Below are 22,985 nucleotides of genomic sequence, written 5' to 3'. Positions count from 1 at the left end.
GCTTAAGAATTTTACTGCAGGCGGCACTTTTTTCTTTTTGGCTTTGAAATGATCAGTTAGAGACACTATTGTACATATTTTGCAGAGGTCATTTTGACACCTTCAGAAACCCTAAAGGGACCTATTATCTCATTCCCTATTATTGTTTTGAAACACTGGTCAGGAGACATTTAACCCAGGGACCGTCGCTCTCATTCGACCCCCACCAGTTTGCCTACAGGGAAAAGAGGTCAACTGGTGTTGCCATAGGTAGGCCTAGTACATAACTCTTGACACATTTGGAACAGAAGAATAGTTATGCCAGGTTGTTTTTCATCAGCTTCAGCTGCGTGTTTAATACAATTATCCCTAAACTGGCATCTTAATTAAACAACCTCTGTCTCCCATACACTACCGGTCTTCGGATCAAAGGCTTCCTCTGCAACCACCTACTGAAAGTCAAAGTAGGCTTCCACCTCTCCTCAGCACTTAGCCTTGTCCACACGTAGCTGGGTATTTTAAAAATGAAGAATTTTCGGGATGCACGATATCTGTGGCTGATAATTATTATAATAATTACAGGTATATCCTCTAGTAGCACTTCCTTGAGGATCACCTTTTTATAGGGGAACCTCAGGTGGTCATCAGAGACGTTCCCCAGGTGTTCATACTCCGACACACTCTCACTCAGTAACCAGTGGATTGTTGCGGATGCAGCTGCAGCCAGGTCTGTACCTCTTCTGAAGAAGATTTGGTGTTTGTAGATAGTGTTGATGATGGATTTGGCATCATTGACACCTCTGTCTGCCTGGTATGCAAATTGGAAGAGTAAAGGGCTGTTCAACTACCCTCTCCATGGCTTTTATCACGTGGAAGGTGAGGTCCACTGAGTGGAGTTCAGCCAGGGCGCTGTGGGGCATTACTCTTGGGGATGGGGATCACAGTGGAGTGGTTCCACATCTTAGGATTGGTGCTAGTGCTCATGGACGACTGGAAAACTTTGCTGTTGTCTGGAGGGCCCTTACGAGAGCTGAGGTGATACCTGGTATTGGCAAGCTGGATGGAGTTTTTGCTCTTGGGTCTAGTGCAAAAGGAATTGAGGTTGTTGGAGAGAGATCCTGGATAGCTGCCAGTGATGTGGACATGGTCTCTGGCGGTGATGGTGGAGTTGACAGCGGTTTTCAGACCTTGATAAAATGCGCAAATCTTGATGCCTCATTAGACTTTGTTCATGTCCTTCTTGTCCATGTCAAACCCAGAGTAGATCACCCAGGTTTTATTGTTGGGGAAGATTATGGCAGTGGTACAGCCTCTACACATACACAAAAGCACCCCGGCCGAGACAAGTAACTTGTCAAGTTTGGCGATGATAAAACAGTGGTTGAGGTTCATCACAGTGGTGACCCTACCCTGGAAAACACAAGCATGATGATTAAGAATGCACACCAGAGACTCCAATTCTTGAGGGCCCTGCAAAGCTCTTCTCATGTCCATCTATAGGTGCTCTTTGGAAAGTTTACTGATATACTTCATTCCACTAGTGTGGTTTAGCAACTACACAGGAAAACGCAGCACTCCAGAGTATCAACAACACAGCACAAAAAAGGAGGGAAAAAAATCAATATTTTTTTTTTACCTATTCAAAATAAGAAACATTACATTGATTATTGAATGGATTAAAGACATAAAATGCAACCAACCAGATTAATACCAGTCAAATTACAAAATATAGGTATATACAAATGCAAAATAATATGCAACAGGAGAGTATAGTACTCTTTTTAATTCTACAAATAAGTGAATGCGCTATATTGCTTGTACTGCATTCCCATGACAGCTCCAGGAAAAATAGGCCTTATTATTGCACTGAATAATAACATTGTATTTTTCTCAGTCAATGAAAGCAGGTGAAGAAAGTATATGCATGAGATACCGTAATGGAGAAAGTTATCATACCACCCAAAAAGAGTTAGCAAATCAACATTTAAATCGTGGTAGCGCTAGCAACAACCTAATAATGCACTTCTAAACATTAATGTTAACCTAAACATACAAATACTTTGAAAGAAATGGCTCGTAATGGGCATTTTAGAGGATTGACATTGATACAGTTCACTTAGAAAATGTTTAGTCAGTAAATGCGTGCCATTTACTCTCTAATACTAGGACGGCCAAAAGAAGGGCACCAGTGACTGGTATTATCAGCCTTCTTGAGTACTCAGTACGCTGAAGTAATGGTAAATGGTACTTCATTTATATAAACCCTTTATTGGCCCATTACCAATACCTTGTATCGGTACTCGCCCATCTGTAATCCATTGTCTATATGTACAAACTTAAAACTCTAGATTTCTGTCGGAATGTCATGAAGTATTGTTTTGACGACATAATTATGAGTTGTGCCATCTTAATACTTGAATACATTAACAATTAAACTAATAATGTCCGTCCCTTGTTATTACCATGAGCACAACTGAGTTTGTTGTGTATGTGTGAATTTTCAGGCAAGAAGTGCTGAGATCCCCGAGCTGCGGAGTGAGCCCCTCATGCGCTCATGCAGCAGCAGCACAGCAAGCATGAAGGTCAAGAATGTTAAAAAGTTAGTAGACACTCCACTACAAAGACACAACACCCAACGATCTGCCTTTCTTCTTTGTGTTAATCATGTGTATGCATCTCTTCTCACAAACTGTGCCTTTTTTCCGGCCGGCTTCAGTAATTTCATCCTGGAGTCTATTTCTATCTGCAACCTCTTATTACTTTTGCTGTATGCACTAAACTATTATGTTTTACTCTCAAGTGATACTATAAAGTAGTTACTGACTACACTCTCTGTGTTTTTTTATTTAGACTTTGCTTTACCAAGGGCCACTTTCCCAAACTGGCAGAATGTGCTCATTTCCACTATGAAAATGTGGACTTTGGAACAATACAGGTAAACAATGTTTATTAATCATTTTGCTTAATACTCATACATAATCGAGGTCATAGTCATCATACTGTAAACTGTTGAGCCTGTCTTGAAAGGTGACTCTCACAACTCTATATTTGTGTCACAATTCAATGTATTCAGCATGTTACTCTATATTAATGTTCTTTGCAAAGTGATTTGTAAATGTGTAAGACATTGGCTTTGCACATAGATAATTCTTAATCTGTATTAATATGTCAAGCATAGGCCTATGTATTGAAGTTTGGGAATATTCACATCAAACGGCAAACAAAATCTGTGAGTATAATTATTTGAAAATAGGACACAGGGGAGATGGGTTTTTCCACTTTCAGTACCATAAGTACAGGGGGAAATAAGGGGATACAGTATTGTAAATGCAATACCTTATGATTGAACTAGATTAAAAGTGCAATTCCAGCAGAAATTGCTTGGGAATGCTGGAAGCTGAATGCTAAACTGAATGCTTTTTGAAAGATACATTATGTGAAAATTACAAAGTATTATTGTAGTTAACAATAAATTATTAAAAAGAACATTTGAACTGCAATCTGTCTAAGGTGTGATTTCTGTTTACCGGTCAAAGCTCCGCTGCACTTGCTGAAGAGTTGTCTAAGTTTCAGCATTCTCACAACTAGTTATGGTCAAATGAAACCGATACCTTGAAACTTGTGCTTCCTTGTCGTTCTGAAATATCCCCGTACGGATGACATTCAAACCTTATAACGTCACAAACGCCTGCCACTAAATTGTGTAATAACTTCCAAACTATTGAGCAAGTGTTTTTGTTTTTTTATTTGTGCGTTTGTAATGAGGACCAGTGAAAAGTGACGTTTGGAACCATTTGAGTTTATGGGAAGAGGCTTGCAAATATGTATGTCTTACAATTTGTGAACGACGCATATTTTCAAAACTGCAAAAATAGTGAGCGTGAAGAAGAGCCTCCTAAAATCTTTGATTGTGGACAAAATATACAGTATATATTCTTTAATATACAAACTTGTAAATACATTTCTGCCCTGTGTCCTTTAATAATTGTTCACAATTATTCCTGTATATAATAAACATGCACACATGGTTATTACCGGTTACTATGATCGCCCCCCCCAAAAATAAATTGAAAACCGAAACAATTACCGGTACCCTCCTCTATTAGTTTAAGATTGTTATATATATTTTTTAATTATTATTTTTTTAAATTTCATATTGGTTTTAGTTTCTTACGATTAAGATTGAAGCCGCCATTTTGGACTGAAATATTTTGTCAGACATTTTCAGATGCATGTGCAAGTTGGTCAAGTTTTGCCCACATTTAAAAAAACAAAACTAAAACTGCTGCAGACATTTGTTTTAGTGCATCTGTCCGATTGTTTTGACACTGATTTGAGAGAGATGCAAAGCTGTCACTTATTGAGCAATTATTTTGTCACATCTTGAAAACAACTTCTTGTGAAGGGAAGTATTCAGGACAGTGACATTAACATGGCTGCCCATCCTTACTTCACCTCACCTCTTCTGGTATGAAGCCAGTAGGGGTCAGCAGTCAGCCAATTTGATGTTAAATTCTGTCACCTGCAGGATTGTTGTTGTAATTTGGGTTGCTTTTTTCAAAATTAGCTATTTTAATATGTTAATAATTAGTAATGTTCTCATCTGCCTATTTTGTCTGTAGTGTCTCTTAGGTGCCAGCAAGCTTAATTAATTGCTCACCATTGTCCTTCTTGTGTTGCTTTCAAGTAGTTCTGCCATTTTGTCTGCTGCACTCTGGTTCTGGTATTCACCAGGCCTCTGGCTACTTGCATTCAGCGAACAGCACCTCAAGCAATACATAAATATAGTTGTTTTTTGTTTTGTTTTCTTTTACCTTATTTTATGTATATATATTTTTCCCTTTTATACTGCATTGGTCTATGGTGTCTTCTAATCATTTGATCTTAAAGGGACCATTTTGCCAGGATACTCACAAACTTTATGTATTTTTTGATCTGCAGGATAATGAAACTAGCGTGCGTTTTAAATTGTATATTTTTTTCTTTTCTATTTTTGAGTAATTGGTAATTACTCTGGACACACAGATCACATATTTATAGACATGTGCATTTATGCATTTTTTTTTTTATATTAGTTCTGCATAATTTTTGTTGCTAATATAAACAGAAAATTCCAAGATGCTAATTCTTGGTCATTTTAGAGAAGTTGCAACTGCCCTGCCTTATGAACTTCTCCTCTTGGCCATCAGTGATATGCTCCTTTGGAGTAGCAAGATGACTAGTGGCTGCAATGTTTGTGGAGTTTTCTAAAAAACAAAACAAAAACAGAGTGAGCACTTCAAATTACTTTAAAATCCCCAGTAAAAAATACATTCACAAAAAAACAAATCACTGCTTACGTACATGACCTATTGTACTGTCGACAACGCTTTTCTCACCTATAGTCTTCCATCTGCACGAGTTAACTTGAGTTTTTAGGTTTTTCAGTGTTGGCATTTTAAAAATGACGCTCGTTGTCACCTGTTGACGTCTCAGAATTTTGGCCTGCCTGAAAAAATCAGTAGAAGATGAAAATGTTGAAAAATAATGAAGTTATAGTTATACCATTTTATTAAAGCAGATTTTCTAAAGGCACTACCACACAAAAACATTCATCTAAATGTAATTTTTTTCTTCTCCCCACACAAAAAATTCACTTTCTCTGAAACACTTCATCCGGTTTTCAAAATGTTTGCTGCATTTTACTCAAGTTGAAGTGGTCTTTCTAATCAATTTAAATTTTTGGGGAAATCCTATCACGTTGCTATTTGGAGGCATCACAAAATCCCAAACCAAAACACTTGTGGACTTAATTCTTTAGATGCTCATGAATAATTCCCCTATTGTTTTTGTTGTCAAGCTGAACTGTTATGACACACACTGATAAAAGAATGTTGAGGCAACTGAAATTAACTGTCTCTGTAATAACCTTGAAAGACTGAATGATTCATGCCAAAGCACGTGATTCAGTGCTTTGTGCTTTTGGAAGAAGGTTTCTTCTTCACACATGCATGCTATGTTTACACATACCACTGAAAAACAATTTGAATAACAGATGTGAAGGAGTGCCTCACTCATCTCAATAGCAGTTTGCGACTTTGCGCCATTATAAACAGCCATTTTTTTCATGTGAGCAATTATGCAGCTAACTAGACAAAGTGCGATTTCTGCAAAAATTGCGTAGGAATGCTGAAAAGCTGAATGCTATTAGCTGAATTCTAAGATTTGAATGCATGTGCTTATGAAGTAAATTGAAAGATAAATTATCTGAAAATTACACTTTTTAATTATAGTTAAATGACAAATGAATAAAAAGAAAACTTGAACTACAATCTGTCTAAGGTGGGATTTAATTATTTCAGAGAAATTATAATCCATTTCTTGATAAGATTCAGTTGGTATCGAACCATCGAATGTGGTCCAAGCAGGGAGTGAAACCAGGTTCTCTGTGGTGGGAGGTAATTGCTCTAAAATGAAAGCTAACATGCATTTCATCATTTCAGTGAAATTATAATCCATTCCATGATATGATAGTCAGTTGGTATACATGTATATTACTTGGTATAACGGCCATGGATATATTTGCAATGTACAGTCAGAGGTGGGATTCGTACCTGGGGACCTCCTGGTTACTGGACAATGTACTTTACCAACTGTGCCACCGTGCAGTAACAGACACCTTGCAATAATGATCACTGATCAGTTGTATGTATGGAAGTGGGTGTAGAAAGTGGTACTTACCCAAGTTCAATGTCAGTCCCATTGAAAATGAATGGGGAAAAGTTGATATATAATGTTAAATTGTGCGAATACTGTAAGTAATGTGGAATCAGACGATATATATATATACCCCAGGAGGCGGGAATATTTTAAGCAAGTTGAAATCTGAACGGTGTATATTGGAAGTGTTATGTGGGAGTTGTTTCACGGCAAAAAAAATGTGCAGAATAAAAATCACAAAAAAACATATGTGGGAATGCTTCAGAATTCCCGAAATTAGGACTTGACAGCTTGGTCGGCCTACCTTGTAGACCAGCTCACCATGTGCCGCTGCATGGCTGATGCATTAGTTGCATCTCCCTTTAGTCTCTGACGTGACAGGTTTACCCTGAATGTCTGTGCACTTCATTTTGTCTGTGCGCTTACCATCCATCCATCTTTCTATTGATCTTCCCCTCCATCACTTACCTCTGTCCGCCCCTATTGGCTGAGCACCATGACACAATATGCTCCAACTGCTCACTCACCACCTTCACACAAAAGACCAAGGGTGATGCAAAGAAATGAATCCCCTTCCCCGGTGAGATCTAATCCATCAACTGCCGTGATGCACCGAGGCTAGCGCACAGCCTTGCAAATTACAAACACAAATTTAACCCATAGGTCAAACAGAATCTGATTGTTTTTAATTCTTGATTGTTGAGTATGTCGGTCTAGACATGTAGGTCTATTACCTGCAAATATGATGTTAAGCCCCTGTCACATGTTCTCACAGAAGAGATCTGTGGATTTCTCGCTGAGGATGATGTAACTGTTTAGACCTGCACTGCCCCGGTTGAGGAAACAAAAGAGCAGTTGGCGTGCATTCATTCGCACCCTACCCTTCACCATTTGCTCATGTGCCTCGCACTTTCAGTCATTCGACCTTCCTCGTTGTTGCGTATGCTTTTGATAATTCACATGCAGTTGAAGATAGTACTGTATTGTGGAAGGGTCAAGAAAATTGGCATTTTTAAGACATTCATTAGTCTTGTCTTATCCTTAATCATACCTTGTTTGTGTCTAAGTGCATTATTTCCTTGTGTTACGCTTACCATTTAGGTAAACAGGTAACTGTTATTTGTAGTAGCTATCAAAAAAGTAATGATTTAGCAGAGGTGGCCTTCTGTCCACGTGTTGTGCATTTTATGGAGATTGCCATAGTAGTACCCTATGGAGGACCAAAACTGCCCAAATTAAAGATAAATAAATGACTAAATAAATAAATGAATAAAAGTGAAAATAAAAATGGTTGTAAAAAATTAAATTCAAAAATTAAATACAAAAAATATATAAATGGAAATAAAAACAACACAATATATATATCCCTAAATAAATAAATGAAAGTAAAAAAATAAAATTCAAAGATAAAAATAAATTTTGAAATAAATACAAAAAGTAAATATATAAAAATAATTAAATATAAATCAATAAATAAAAACGCTCTGCTCTCACATTTAATTATTTCATGCTGCAGATGCTCTGTCAGGTCGAAATGTTATTCTGAGGGGGCGTTCCTAAGCATGTTTTGGGTTGGACTCCGCTGTTGCAAACTGCCTTTCAATGGTCGAGTGAGCGGGCATGGAGAGCTCCACCAATGGACGACTATCTTGTCCACTGTCACCACAACTTGTCGAGCAACTCAAGTCGCAAGTATTTATATATTTATTTTTGTATTTATTTCAACATTTTTGGGGGGAATCTCGTTTAGATTTTTTGATTTTTTCACTTTTTAAAATTTATTTAGGAATATATATATATAAATAAATAGAAAAAAGATAACATTTTACTTCCATCCATCCATCATTCATCTGCCGCTTATCCGAGGTCGGATCGCAGGGGCAACAGCCTTAGTAGGGATGCCCAGAGTTACCTCTCCCCAGCCACTTCAACCAGCTCCTCCAGCCGGATCCCAAGGCGTTCCCAGGCCAGCTGAGAGACATAGTCTCTCCAGCGTGTCCTGGGTCGTCCCGGGGGCCTCCCGCCGGTGGTGGGAAATGCACCTCTCCAGGGAGGCCTCCAGGAGGCATCCGAATCAGATGCCCGAGCCACCTCAACTGGCTCCTCTCAACGTGGAGGAGCAGCGGTTCTACTGCCTCCCGGATGACCGAGCTTCAGACCCTCAAAGGGAGAGCCCGGTCACCCTGCAGAGGAAACTTATTTTGGCCGCTTGTATCCTGGATCTTGTTATTTTGGTCAAGACCCACAGCTCGTGACCATAGGTGAGGGTAGGAACGTAGATTAACCGGTAAATCGAGAGCTTCGCCTTTTGACTCCGCTCCTTCTTCACCACAACGGACCGATACAGAGTCCGCATCACTGCAGACGCTGCACCAATCCGCCTGTCGATCTCCTGCTCCATCCTGCCCTCACTCGTGAACAAGACCCCAAGATACTTGAACTGCTCCACTTGGGGCAGGATCTCATCCCTGACCTGGAGAAGGCATGCCACCCTTTTCCAACTGAGGACCATGGTCTCGGATTTGGAGGTGCTGATCTTCATCCCTACCGCTTCACACTCTGCTGCGAACCGTTCCAGTAAGAGTTGGAGATCACAGCCTGATGAAGCCAACAGCACCACATCATCTGCAAGAAGCAGAGATGCAATGCTCAACGTCTTGGCTGTGCCTAGAAATTCTGCCCATAAAAGTTATGAACAGAATCGGTGATAAAAGGCAGCCCTGGCGGAGTCCAACCCTAAAATGTTACTTTATAAATAATCTTCTGATAAATTATGTGACTTGGATAGTTTCTTGTAACACCCATGATAATCTCTCGTGTGAGACTAATGTGCAATAGCACCCTGTTTGGGAATCACTGATCTAAAGAAAAAAAATGAAAGGAAGATTGACAATAGAAGAAATTGTGCACTTATGGTACTAATGGCAATCCCCACTAAATTCACTCCATCATCTGATCTTATTCTGTATATAACACTGTTCATTCTGTCTAAGAAGTATCCTACACTAAACAAGTTGCCTTGTAATGGGATTTGTTTTGTAAACCTGTCCAAGTCATGATCTCATTTACCTTGCATTTTCATTTGCCTCAAAAATGAACTGCCCAAAATCTTATTGAATTAAAGTATCTCCTAGCTGCCAAGCATATTACTTTTCGTGCTTGATCATTGATTTTTATTTTAGAACTTCACAACTGCTCCATCAGTACTGTGGTACTGACGAGCCTGAGAGATGTGTGAATTATTGACCACTAGGGCTGGGTATTAGTTCAGATTTCCAAAATCGATTCACATTGATTTTCGATTCAGTTTAAGATTTCATGGAGTACCAATTTTACCTTTATATGGAAGACATTCCCAGAAGTACCAATGCTGCAAAATAGCATAAACTTATTTCTCTTACTTGGTGCATTAGTAAAAATATGAATATTTCCATTTTTAATTGAATCCAATACAGTTACATTAATCGTATCATATGTGTTTTATTGAACATGGCCTGATCAAAACAATAAGTAATAAATGTAATCAATTACAACCACAGCGCTATGTAAATAAAGTGGCAAATAACGACACTTACATTCCTGTGGCAGATTTTATACTATGGTTCCAGTGATAAATAAATAAAAACAAATGTACCTGTATTATAAGAGACACAGCCATTGTACATAATTATGCATCCACATTTTGTGTTTTTATGTCCAATTCTTACCTTACTTCTTTTGGGGGTTATTTGGCACATTCATTTACGGGGGGTTATGAATCGATATTAGGCTATGTAAAGGAATATCGATTTGATATTGATATATTGATAATTTAAACCCAGCCCTATTGATCACATAGCTAATATAGTAAGAAATTCAGCATTCCTAAAATTTTGATTCTGTGTTAGGAATTTTGTCTTTAAACCTTTAGGCTCTTACCAATATCTTGTTACAATGAGTAGACTTAGTCTAAGAAGCTTTATTTACTAAAAGCAAAACAATTCTCATGTATGAACTCTTCAATTTTCTGAATGTCAGCTTACAAGGTCAGAGAGTATTTGCTAGAATATTTTATAAAAGCCAAAGACATGCAAACATTTCCTTTTCATGTTTTGAACAGGGCCCACCTGTGGTTTCCTTAATTCTTCTTACTTGCTGACCCCACCTCTTAAGAAAACATCACTGGCTAGACCTGGAACAGTACACCGGATATTACTTTATGCACTTGTGTTCAGTGGAATGTGGCACACGGTATTTTAATGCACTATATATTTTTATTTTGTTTGGCCGGTGTTACACCTTATTGTTGTGAATTGTTTTGAAGAAAAACAGGTACAATCTAAACGAGGACAAATTGCAATCAATTTCTGAAAAACCTCAGTCATCTGAAATTTGGAAGTTAAGTTAGTCTCCCTGCATGACCTGATGAACGTTGGAGGTTGATATTTTATTGTAATTTAAGGCACACTGAAGTGATTGATGAATAACTGAATGTAAGGAGAGATGTCTTCTAAAATCAGATCAATAGGAAATGTCCCTGTGTGGTTATCTTTCCTGGGAAATATCTGAAGGTCAAGTCGTATGTTTTTTTTTTGGATCGATCTCTTTAACCCAACTCTGGCATAGCAGTACATTGCAGAGTTGAACTAAGTGGGTCAACATTGGATTATTTTGATATTCATAAGCAGATTTGTGCTCAAGAATGATTTGATTCTCTTGCGGCCACTCAAATCAAATGTTAAATTTTTCAGGAACGCTTGAGCAATTTTCCCTGCTTAAAGGATTTTTTTTGTTTTCAATTCACCTTCTTCACCTTTTAGGGCTGCTCGATTATGGGGAAAAAATAATCACGATTATTTTGGCAATAATTGAAATCATTATTATTCAAACAAGTATTTATTTTTGGTTACAAAACAAGAAAATGTTGAATCATTTAAAAATATTAAGACCAAATAAAAATAAATAGAAACACTATAGTTATGTAAGTTCCTTTTGAACAGAATCTACGATATTTATTTATAATAATACATATTTATTTGTTTATTTCTGTTGGCAAAAACTTGAAGTTGTAGTGCAGCTTGTGCACTGTGCAGTAGGACAATCATTTATCTTTTGGTACAAAACAAGAAAATGTTTACACATTTAAAAATATTGAGACTAATTTAAAAAATAGAAGAACTGTAATTATGTAAGTTCCTTTTTGACCAAACATAATTTAGAGTTATGATAATATATATCTATTTATTTATGTTGGCAAAAACCGGAAGTTAAAGTGCAGCATGTGTAATGTGCAGTACGACATGTACAGGACTATTATTTATTTTTTTGTTATAAAACAAGAAAATGTTTGGACGTAGAAAACAAATAAAAAATAACAAGACAAATACAATTATTTGAAACACTATATGCCATTTCTGCTCGGATTAAACAAAATGTATTAAATTAGTTATTTTAAAAAGATGCAAATGTATAAATTTTAACAACTCAAAAAGTAGTATTAATAATATTTTTTTCTTTTTACAACTATGCTGATTTTGTAATTGTGGAGTGTAATAATTGGAATTATAATTGAATTTTGATTAATTGCACAGCCCTACTTCTTTTATTGTGAAAGGAACAAGCACACTGACGACACACATGATAGCGCGAGCATGTGACCACTGCAGGTTCCAGGCAGCTGCCTAGTGACCTCTCCCGGCTCACATTTTCCTTGTTGGGTATTTCTACCCACCTCTCCAACAATAGTTTTTTGTATTTAAATTTATATGTTAATGCAAAAATAATTAATCACAGCTGATAGATTATTATTATTATTTTTTTAGGTCTTTAGCTGCAACTTGAGAGCATGGTTGGGACACTCTTTGATTAGTTTGTGTGAGTATAGTAGAGTTCTTCTTTTTTAAAGTAGAGTGACTTTTTAATTTAGAAATGGATCACTCACAGCTAGATGCGATTCTGCTATGTTCATCAGTGTCAGGGATAATCATATTTGAATTGAAGCCCTCAGTAGCTATTTAGTTTTCATCTTGCACGGTCTGCAGGCAGTCAAGGGGGGAGGACTGTGCATGTGGAGAGAAATAAACTAGTTTTTTCGCAAGTTCACCGATCCTCCCCACTTTTTCTCTCTCAAATTTTCACCCCCATTTACCTCCTGCCCCCTTTCCCCTTGCATGTCCTTGCTCTCTCCCTCCATCCTCGCTCTTTGTCCCGGGAATATACCAACCAGGGAGGGGAATATGAGGACAGAGGGGGGAGGGGTGAAGTAGCATGTCAGACAGGGGTGAGAGGAAGAAGGAAGAGAATAGCATGCAGGGGGAGCATGCATGGCAGAGTTTGCAGAGAAAACAGTCGGAAAGTGTTGTTGTTGTTTTTGTCCTCCCACTTCCATTTCTGTTGCTGATTGAATGTAGCGGCCACATAGTGTTATTGTTCGCTAGACTGCAAAGAAAGGAAGCCCATAAGCAAACAAAAGAAGAAGAATCAGGATTGGGTATCACAATGGCAGGGTGGCTGCCAGGGCCAAATGGAGGAGATGAAAGCTGTCCAGTTGAGGAATCAACCATTTTAACATCACCTCTAGCCCTCTGAAGCTGCAAGTATTATTCTCTCCTTTTCTTTGTGTAACTGAGAGAGTTCACACCGTTTGTGGAACAATCAGGAGAGCTAGCATTTAACGTCTTGCCCATTGGAATTGTGCTCTGGATGGGTGAAACTAGACTCTTGTGAGACGGGATGAGAAAAAGAGACTTGAGACAGGTGTTGGGCATTAAAGGAGGGGGGACGTGTTGGTGTGAATCTCCAAGGCATGAAGGGGGAAGGAAAGTGTGGCAGCTAAGACGTCAAACGCATGAAATCCAGACTTGACATTGCTGTGAGTAACTCGTGTTATGTGTTATTTTCCTTACTTCATTATTACCACTCTGTAGTGTGAATTGGACATAGTAACTTCAACATTGTCCTGCTACTTCATGGAAAAGCACTGTTATGAAATGTGTATACATATTTTCCATTTTGTCTCCTCTAGTTTAGGGGCTGGGAAGGTCAGGTGCCCTGAAATGTAAATACAGTTAGAACCAGTACCTTGTCTCTTTCTCTTTAAGCCTTTTCACTGGATTAATTGCCCCTGTACCCGTTGTCAACATTAGCACACACATTTGCACATGTTGCAGTTTGCTACTAAAGTCCCTTATCGATCGATAAGTATATTTTGTTGCATCTAAGTTGGAGTCACTTAAACGTACATACAGTATGTGCATACATTTGTGTATGTGTATACACACACTTGCAGTTTATATGTACACATTAAGTATATATGTACATATGTGTAATGTGTGTGTATATATTCAAAGCATGTATGTCAACCTTTGCAATAAAGGTTGACATCCTTTCCAGAATACCTTTCAGTCTGAGTTCATTGTGCTTGTAATGTGGGCCAACTACTGCCCAAAAGCAAAATCACTTGCTTGCCTATAATGTTATTTCCATTGGATATCAAATTGCTGTTTTGAGCAGTCTTATGTTTATGGTTTCCTGCACCACTGGAAATGTCTGTGTATCTTTAGAATAACTTTTAACTTTAGGGTGCAGCTGTGAGTCAACCTGCTGGCTTTTCCCCTTTCTGGCTTGTTTTAATGAAAGTCAAATTGTATGTTGTTTATTCTCGGGGCCTGCTGTTGTCTTTAAAAAAAAAAAAAAAAACATTTGCATCAAAATTATTTTGGTATGAACTATAGATTAGTGATTGTGAGCCCAGCAAGAGTGGAAGCTGCAATGAGGTAGCAGTAAGTGTAGAAGGAACTCTTTGAAATATTTGTGTGTGTTTGTTGTGGGAATGCTGATTCGATACCAACTGACTATCATATCAGGATGGATGGATTATAACTGGATTATAATACCACTTTAGACAGATTGTAGTTAATTTTATTTTTATTCTTTTGTCCTTTAACCACAATTAAAATGTTGTAATTTTCACATAATTTATCTTTCAACTTCCTTCATAAGCATTCAGCTATTAGCATTCAGCTTTTTTGCATTTAGTTTAGTTATTAAATGTTATTTGTAAATATATACCCTCCTATTCACTTAAGTTTCATTGTTTTAATTCTGAGAGTGTATTTTGATTCAACAACATTTCCCAATTCTCCCAACCTTCCCAATCTTGTTAGACATTTTTGTACAATAGTTGCACTTGCCTTTACATGACCTTAGTTTTACACTTTGATTCCAGACGGAGATGACTCAGTAAGCACCCTGCATAGAAAGTACTCTTATGTAAGATTACTTGGATGAAGGTGCTTCTTAGACACTACTGCAGAAGAACAAATTGTCATCATACTCAGTTTCATATTTGCCCCAACTAAGTGACAAGACAACATAAGAATTTTCTTTTCAGTACTGTTCAGGTCAAATCTATATGACTGCCCAAATTTTCCTTTTCTTTTTTTTGTTTTTTTGTTTGTTTTTTGTGTTTTTATTTTTTGTTTTGTTTCTGACTGATGTTTTTCACTTTTTACATGACTGTCCAAATTTTCCTTTGCCTTTTCCCTTTCTTTCCATTTTCCATTGTGATCACTTAGACAGACACCATCCCAAATAATTTTGTTTTCAAATGCTGTATTTTCTACTCTGATAGCCAATCCAACAGCAGCAGAAGAGCTTACTAAACAGAAAAAAATTATACCGTGGGATCTGCTTATTCAAATCATTCGTCAACTCAGCGTTTTTAACCCACTCAAAGCTCTAACAGACTATGTCGCCCTACAAAAACTGCACAATGTAAAACATTTTTTAAATAATAATAAAAAACACTGGAAAAAAAGCAATATCTGTAACTGTAAAATTATTTAAGAGAAGGAGCGTTTGAGTGTCTGGATGTCTGTTTTATAATTGTGGAACTGCAAGACAGTACCAAACTTCTATTCAAAGAAGCAATCCTTTATTGGTACAAATGCATGTGGTGAAGTCCGCTAATGGGAACTGATTGATTGGCAGAGAATTGTTACTTCCCTGATGTAATCGGAATGTGTATCTGGGTCATATTAGTAACTGCGAGTTTGTAATCAAGGTTGTGTTTTTTTGGACGTAATTCCAAATCATCACCATGCCTACATACCTACTTAAAGTTGTTAACTGCTGTTTGTTTACGCTTATGGGTGTAAAGCACATTGAGTTACTTTGTGTATGAAATGTGCTATAGAAATAAACTTACCTTGCCTTTTGGCTAGAGTGAAGTATGGCGCTGGCGAGCAGCATCATGCTTTGGGGCGTTTTTATTTATTTATTTATTTTTTAACCGGGGCCTTAAACAAGGTGGATGGAAATGTGAAAAGTAAAAAATGGCTGGTTTGTCACCAAACCTTCAGGCTTCTGCTAGCAAAGCAAAAACAAAACAGCTGAACTTTATTTGGGATTAATCATAGGCAGTCATGTGTGTGCTGACTGCTGCAGCCAATTTAATTAAGAAGAGTCTGAATATAATTGGTTCATTATGAAGTCTGAACACAGGTTGCAGTCATGGTGAAAATGGTTTTGAAATATTTGTGTTAGTCATTTTTTTAAATATCCAAAAATCCTGTCATTTGATTTCGTGCTTTTCTGCTTCTATGATACCACCTTGTTTATGGAGATCAGACGGCTCTCTGTTATGCTGATCCTTCATCAGCTACACGCCCACAGCGGATGGAAGCACGAACCAAATCAGGGAATAGTGTACCAGACCATGCCCACATGAATTTAAATGAGCCTAAACGTGGCTACTCTACAGGCCTTTTCAAATAGCTGGCACTAACTACTAGCTTCTCGAGTGGGGGAAAAAAACACTTAAAACTATTTGCTGATTAAGTCGATCCCTGTGAATATGATGGATAGCCAGAAAGAATAAATAAAAAGTCCATCAGCCAACAGAAGACAGGGCTGAGAACTGGCCTGTCATTTTGGACACTTCATTTAACTCATTCACTCCCAGCCATTTTCATTGAAGCAACCCCCTTCGCTCTGGGCTGTTTGACTGATTTTGCAAGGCCCGCAGAATATTTTGTTCTATTACTATAAAAACATACCAAAAGAAAGATTAGAGTCTCTTCTTTCATCAGGATTTTTTTTTATATATTTGTATCCGTTTCCGTTTTGTAGCAATTAGCATTATAATATTTCATCATTATTCACAAACCTGTTGAAAACACTGGGGAAAAAAGCTTGTTGCAACATGGCCCTGACTGATTTCTTATACTCTTCTGCCACCTGCTGGCCATTTTTGTAACAACTACCATTGCTTTAAGCCACTGTTTCTCAGCCCCAGTCCTCGAGTACCCCTATCCAGCTTGTTTTCCATGTCTCCCCGGCCAACATTATCAGGTTTCATGCAGAGCTTGCTGACTAGCTGATAGTTTGAAACACATGTGTTGCTTGTGGGAGACATGGAAAACAGGCTGGATAGCGGTACTCAAGTACCAGGGTTGAGAACCACTGCTTTAAGCGACCTATTCAGGTCAGAAGCTGCATCAAAGCCTTCTGTATGCTCTAGCATAAAACAAACATTAAAAAAAAAAAACATATAAATAAGTTTTTGGGAGTGCAGGGCAAAGTATAAAAAAAACGTATTTATACATTTTTGGGTTTGAATTGAGTGCCTCTATTATTGACATACCAGGAACAACATTTTCACATCAAAAGATCAACCAAGTTATGTCTGTCCATCCATCCATTTTCTAAACTGCTTATCTTCACCCAGGTAGTACTGGGTGTGCTCTAGCCTATCCCTGCTGTCTTTGGGAGGTAGGCACACCCTGAACTGCATGGTCGCCAGCCAGTATTCACTAAATCTTTTAGATGCAAAGATGTGGTTTATTCTCATCTTTTACACATATTTGTTTCCCAAAGCATCACACGCTCCTGCTCTGTTGTTTTGGAGTCCCCCTAACTTTGATTTTGAATAAAGTAAAGCAGGATAGCCTTTTGAACAGAAATAGGCGTAATCTTTGTCATCAATGGATTGAAGCTGATGACGGATGTGTAGCTATTTCCTTCTGATTAAGATGTAAGACATGAATTAGCTTCAAAGTGAGGGACACCCTTCCTATCTATCACAAGATGACATGACAGCATATTCATTTCAATCTTGTATTAAAGCAACTCACTTAAAAGTTGGTCTTAAAAGGGAAAAGGTCTTGTCTTATTGGTTTTGGATTTTGGCCCAAACCTTGGATCATGAGGAGGATCTATATTTAAAACTATATATATAATAATACCTTGCATTATCTTACCAATGTGGTACAATGAAAGTGTTAAATCATTATTATTATGTTGTCTTTCAGTTGTCTCTCGACGATGAACAGAGTGAAGTGACGCGTAATGGCCATGAGTCCAAGGAGCTTGTATACTTGGTTCATATTTACTGCCAGGTGAGGCTTCATTTCCCGAATCATCATAAACAAGTACTGACACACACCTTAATGTACGCTAACACAGATAAACCTAGCCAAGGGATTTCAATTCAAAAGGAGATTCAACATCCTTGTCAGAGCTATTAATGCAATAATATTAGGTTGATTGACGCATTACTTTAATAGATCTAATCTGTTCAAATTGAACTGCTCTTAATTTCACACCGTCGACAAACACCATGAACAGCCTAAATTCCATGCAAGACTTTTATTTGATTATTTTAGTTCTGTTTTTAATAGTATTCTGCCACATTTTTTAATGAAAGGCCTCTCATTTTATGCTACCAATCAGATTTTATTGATGACCCTAAACTTTTTAACAGACACACTGTTTTTGTGATTGGATCCAAGTCCTCAGTCATAGGCTCAAACACAGGCTCTCCTATGGGCTGTGTCCTTTCTCTGCTGCATTTTAGCTTTCGCATACCTTCTGCAAATCCTCTCACCAAAGCAGCCATCTTGTCAAATTTACAGATGACACTGTTTTACTTTTTTCTTCAGAGCCGCCATTCAAATCATGGTAGACTCGTTCCCATATTTGTTAAATTTTGTAACAATATGGCCCAAAAATTAACTGTAATAATATATATATATTTTTTTTATATAATAATAATAATAATATTAATGTTATTATTATTATTTAAATAATACAATTTATTATTAATCATTTAATTAATGTAATAATTAATTCATACTTTTTTTAATTGAAATCATAAACCCAACAAAAAATTAGTTTAAAGAAAGTTTGATTCATTAAAAATAAATCATGTGCAGAATGTTCACAAAACAATCACAATGTATACTGATTTTAAATTCGTTTTAATGTAAACATAACATTCATAGCTTGTGCATAACTTAAATGCCACAATTAAGTAGTTATTAACTATTGTAAAAACAAATCAATAATAATAATAATCAAGAAGAGGAGTGCATTTATTTATATGCAACTCAATTTCATGATTTAGCTAATTTTCATATTGTCGATTTTTAAAATGACAAATTAATCAAATTAATTAAAATTTATAGTTGATGGGTAGAAATAGTACAATCATATTACCGGTAGGCATTTGGGACCAGGTTTGACTGTACTGACAGCATTCTTAGCTGACTAAATCAGAGAATACATTTTCTGATTAAAAACTCTTCGGTATCAATAGAATTATTTTATGTACTTATTATCAATATTTTATGCAAAGTCAATTTTATCATTTGCTGTCTGTAAAAGTGTCTGAATTACATCATGAATATTTGATCTAAAATTACTGGAGTCGATCTTGGGAACGCTGCTCCCTTTGGACAATGCGGGTGCTGTAAAAAGTAAACTAAAGAATTTTACCCCAACCGGATCACAGTGATTTTATTTTTTTTTTTAAATCATGCCCTTAGTTCGATGGTATTATTTGCCAATTCAGAAAAGAAACTGCTAATCAAATAACTATCTCTTCTGCCATAAGACTGCTAAATGCACAAAATGTTGCATAAACTCAGAAACGTTGTGCATCCTGGTCTGCTGTATGTTGGTTGTGGTTGTTGATATTTATTTCCTTTACTATGATAAATGTATTTTGAGTACTTTGGGCAAGTTCACTGTAAAACTGAATTTCCCTTTTGGGACTGATAAAATATGCTGAATTTGAATAAAAATACTGGCTGCTGAAAAGCACTGAAAAGTTTAGCTTTCCAAGTTTTAAACATAGCACATTTTGTGGTTTATTCTCTTTAGTTCATTATTTATACCAAGCCTTAATAATATGATTGTCTCTATCATTAATTCATTACTCCCAGCCATTTTCACTAACGCAATTCCCTTCGCTCCCGGTTGCTTTACTGTATTTTCACTGATTTTGCAAGGTCCACAGGATATTGTTATATTGCTATAAAAACATGGAACCTACCAAAATAAAGATTAGAATCTCTTCTTTCATCAGTAAAAAAAAGTACATTTGTATCTGTTTTCGTTTTGCAGCAATTAACATTAGAATATAGTGTTCAAAACACTGGGGAAAAGAGCTTGTTGCAACATGGCCCTGGCTGATCTCTTATACTCTGCTGTCACCTGCTGGCCGTTTTTTGTAATTGCTACAATTGCTTTAAGCGGTTCAGGTCAGAGGCTGCATCAAAGCCTTCTGTATGCTGTAGCATAAAAAAAACATAAAAATCGTAAATACGTTTTTGGGACTATGCCAATATTTAAAATAGAATGTTTATTTACGTTTTGGGGAGCGAATGAGTTAATTATTATGGATGGATGCTTGGTAAAGCATGAGTTTGCTGATTTACATGGTAGCCTTCATCCTTCCATCCAATTGAACTGTTCGGTTACAGTACATGTCTGTATATAATTTGACATGTACACTTTTACAGAAAATGTAACAAACCCGAACAAACAGAGACCTATTCCAGCTGCAGTAGCTTTGCCCTAATCTCCCTCAGTGGTATTTTTTATTTTTATTTTTTCATTCGTTTCCATCCGCAAGATGGTATTCCTTTTCCTTGTCCTTGGCAATGACACACAAGTATGTGAATGTTTAGTTGGAAATTCCATCTACTTAGAGCCACTGGAAAATTGTTAGATCTTTCCCAGTACTTTTGGAAAAAAAGACCAACTCACAAAGAGTTGAGTTTGAATAGAAATAATGGTACAGCACAATAAGAAGACTTTGTTGCCACAGAGCCAGACGTGGAGGGTAACTGGAGTCCCAGTATGAAAGTGGGGCAGTAACGCTTAATGTGTTCACTGAGCCCACAAAGAGTTTTCAGCCCCGCCTGCCACAGCCAGTGCTTTAAACACCACAAGAATCAGTGGGTTGGGTGATGTGTGCTGCAGTCCCAGTGCTAAGACATTGGCCCCGGTACAGACGGATCTTTTTAGGCCAAATCAAAGCAAAAGTTATTTTCCACACAAGTTTCTCTCATTTGGTTGGTCAATTTGGAGTTTCATCTTAGTTGGAGTTGGAAGAGAGTCCAAGAGAAAAAAAGAATGGTTATCTTGTTGCATGTGACTTTACATTAATAATAAGGCAAACTTCTTATGGCTGCTCTATGACGACCTTTGTAATGGTTTGTTTTTGCATGCAGAAGCACAACTGGGGACAGAAACAGTGCCATTTGAAAGGGAAAAGGAACGTTATTGCAGAAGTGTCTTTCTGCCAACATGGATACTGGTGTCTTTTTTGTAGCGTTAAGCTTTTAATGGCACAAAAAGTCTGAAATTCCTGCACATGGGTCACTGACTGATAAGGATTTTACCAGATCCATCACATTAGATTTATTGTGAAAACACATAAAATATTTATTCTTTATTATTATTTAATATTATACACAATTTTACTATGTAATATTTAGGACATTTATAATTTAGGACATACAGCTGTCATGGAAAGCTTTCTACAATGGTCTCACCAGATAGTTGGTCGCATCACATAATATTTAATATATTAATAATATATGATATAATATTATAATTATTATATCTTATTTCTAATATTATTCTAATATTATTAATTATATATGTATAATATAATTAATATATATAATATTTATTTACTTAAATCAGTTAGCCATCTAAACAAAACTAGCTAGCTAGCCACACAAGTAAAATTATAATGAAAATAATATTTGTTGGAAAACATTAATATAATTTATTTATACAAATAAAAGTCCCAAACTGCTTATTTCATTTTGGTTGCACCACATGATAATTCATAAAATGGGCACCATCGGACAAACTTATCTGTCAGTGATCTTAAAATTGTATTTGCTGTAAGTGGGGCTGGGCATTACATCGAATTAATTTGATTAATCGTCATTTTGAAAATCGGATCGTTGAAAATTTATTAAATCGCGAAATCGAATTTTGTCTTCTGCATTATTAAAAGCTATTGTTCTTATGTTCTGTTACATCCAGATGTTATTGTGAGTTATAGTTTTGCTAACTAGTATGAATGTTAAGTTTATGTTGAAACAGATTTTGAATCATTATACATATTGTTGTCTGAACATTTTGCACAGGAATTAATTTTGAATAAATGAAACCTTTAAATAAACGTTTGTTGGGTTTATTAGATTAAAATCGTAATTGTCCCGAATGACTGAAAATATTAAGATTAAATTTTTGGGCCATATCGCCCAGCCCTAGCTGTAAGTATCAAGAACATGACCAAAAACGGCATATGCCAATAGATTAGAACACAGTATACTGTATGTAATACAGTAAAAGATTGGGGCTTTAAATGACTCCTGAACTCTCAATGAATTGGAGGTGTGGCGCTACAGGTAACCCACGATACTACTGTCATTACCACGGATTTTGGGTTGGTGAAATTTTTTTATAGGAATGGCCGAGTACCAATGCCAGGTATCGGTATTGGGCAGATACCAGGTAGCGGCACTCGCGATGGTGGCCGATGCATCTTGTGGCTGGAGACTTACCAATGAATGCAAATCTGGCGTGAGAGAAACTACATGGAAGTTGCTAATTTTCTCATCAGTGATCCATGGGGAGGCTAATCCTTATTTCAGAGCTTGAAGTGGGCATAAGTGGAGATGTCAATATAAATTTTGATCGCTGTTTTTGGATGTTATGAGTAATGTATGTACAATGATTTTGAAATGACAATACATATGAAGAGGGAGGGGGGCAATGGCTATATTAGGGATTTTTAAGGGACATTTGGAAATTTTTTATTTACTGATTTCTCCAAAACAAATTGGTGAAATTGAAAACATAAGCTAATATCAGTTTTGTGATTAAAAAATACATAAAGAGAGTTTATGAGAAGAAAAATTGGTCCCTTAAGCAATGCACGCTCCCACTGCACGGTGTGTACAGCAAGCAATGTGTGAGGATACGAATAAAGAAGAAGCTTGATCAGCTTTTTTGTTCCT

General features: G+C 36.8%; 1 protein-coding gene across 5 annotated transcripts in view; it reads left to right on the top strand.

Moving 5' to 3' along the window:
• Positions 1-22,985, top strand: part of arhgap32b (Rho GTPase activating protein 32b) — a 130,145-nt gene that overhangs the window by 48,265 nt on the left and 58,895 nt on the right. For 4 of the 5 annotated variants that reach the window (XM_086098565.1, XM_086098564.1, XM_086098562.1 and 1 more), the window contains exons 4-6: positions 2,484-2,578; positions 2,830-2,914; positions 17,970-18,056. In XM_086098565.1, coding sequence (XP_085954691.1) covers positions 2,484-2,578; positions 2,830-2,914; positions 17,970-18,056 — 267 coding nt within the window. Of the gene's footprint in view, positions 1-2,483; positions 2,579-2,829; positions 2,915-12,971; positions 13,529-17,969; positions 18,057-22,985 lie in introns of those variants that run through there. The other variant, XM_086098566.1, reaches the window with a different exon arrangement.

This window comes from Leptonotus elevatus, chromosome 16, assembly GCF_054856555.1.
Source record: "Leptonotus elevatus isolate MCC_2025b chromosome 16, RoL_Lele_1.0, whole genome shotgun sequence".
Lineage (NCBI taxonomy): Eukaryota > Metazoa > Chordata > Actinopteri > Syngnathiformes > Syngnathidae > Leptonotus > Leptonotus elevatus.
The sequence above is the reverse complement of the archived record's forward strand: the minus strand, read 5'-3'. Positions and strand labels throughout refer to the sequence as shown.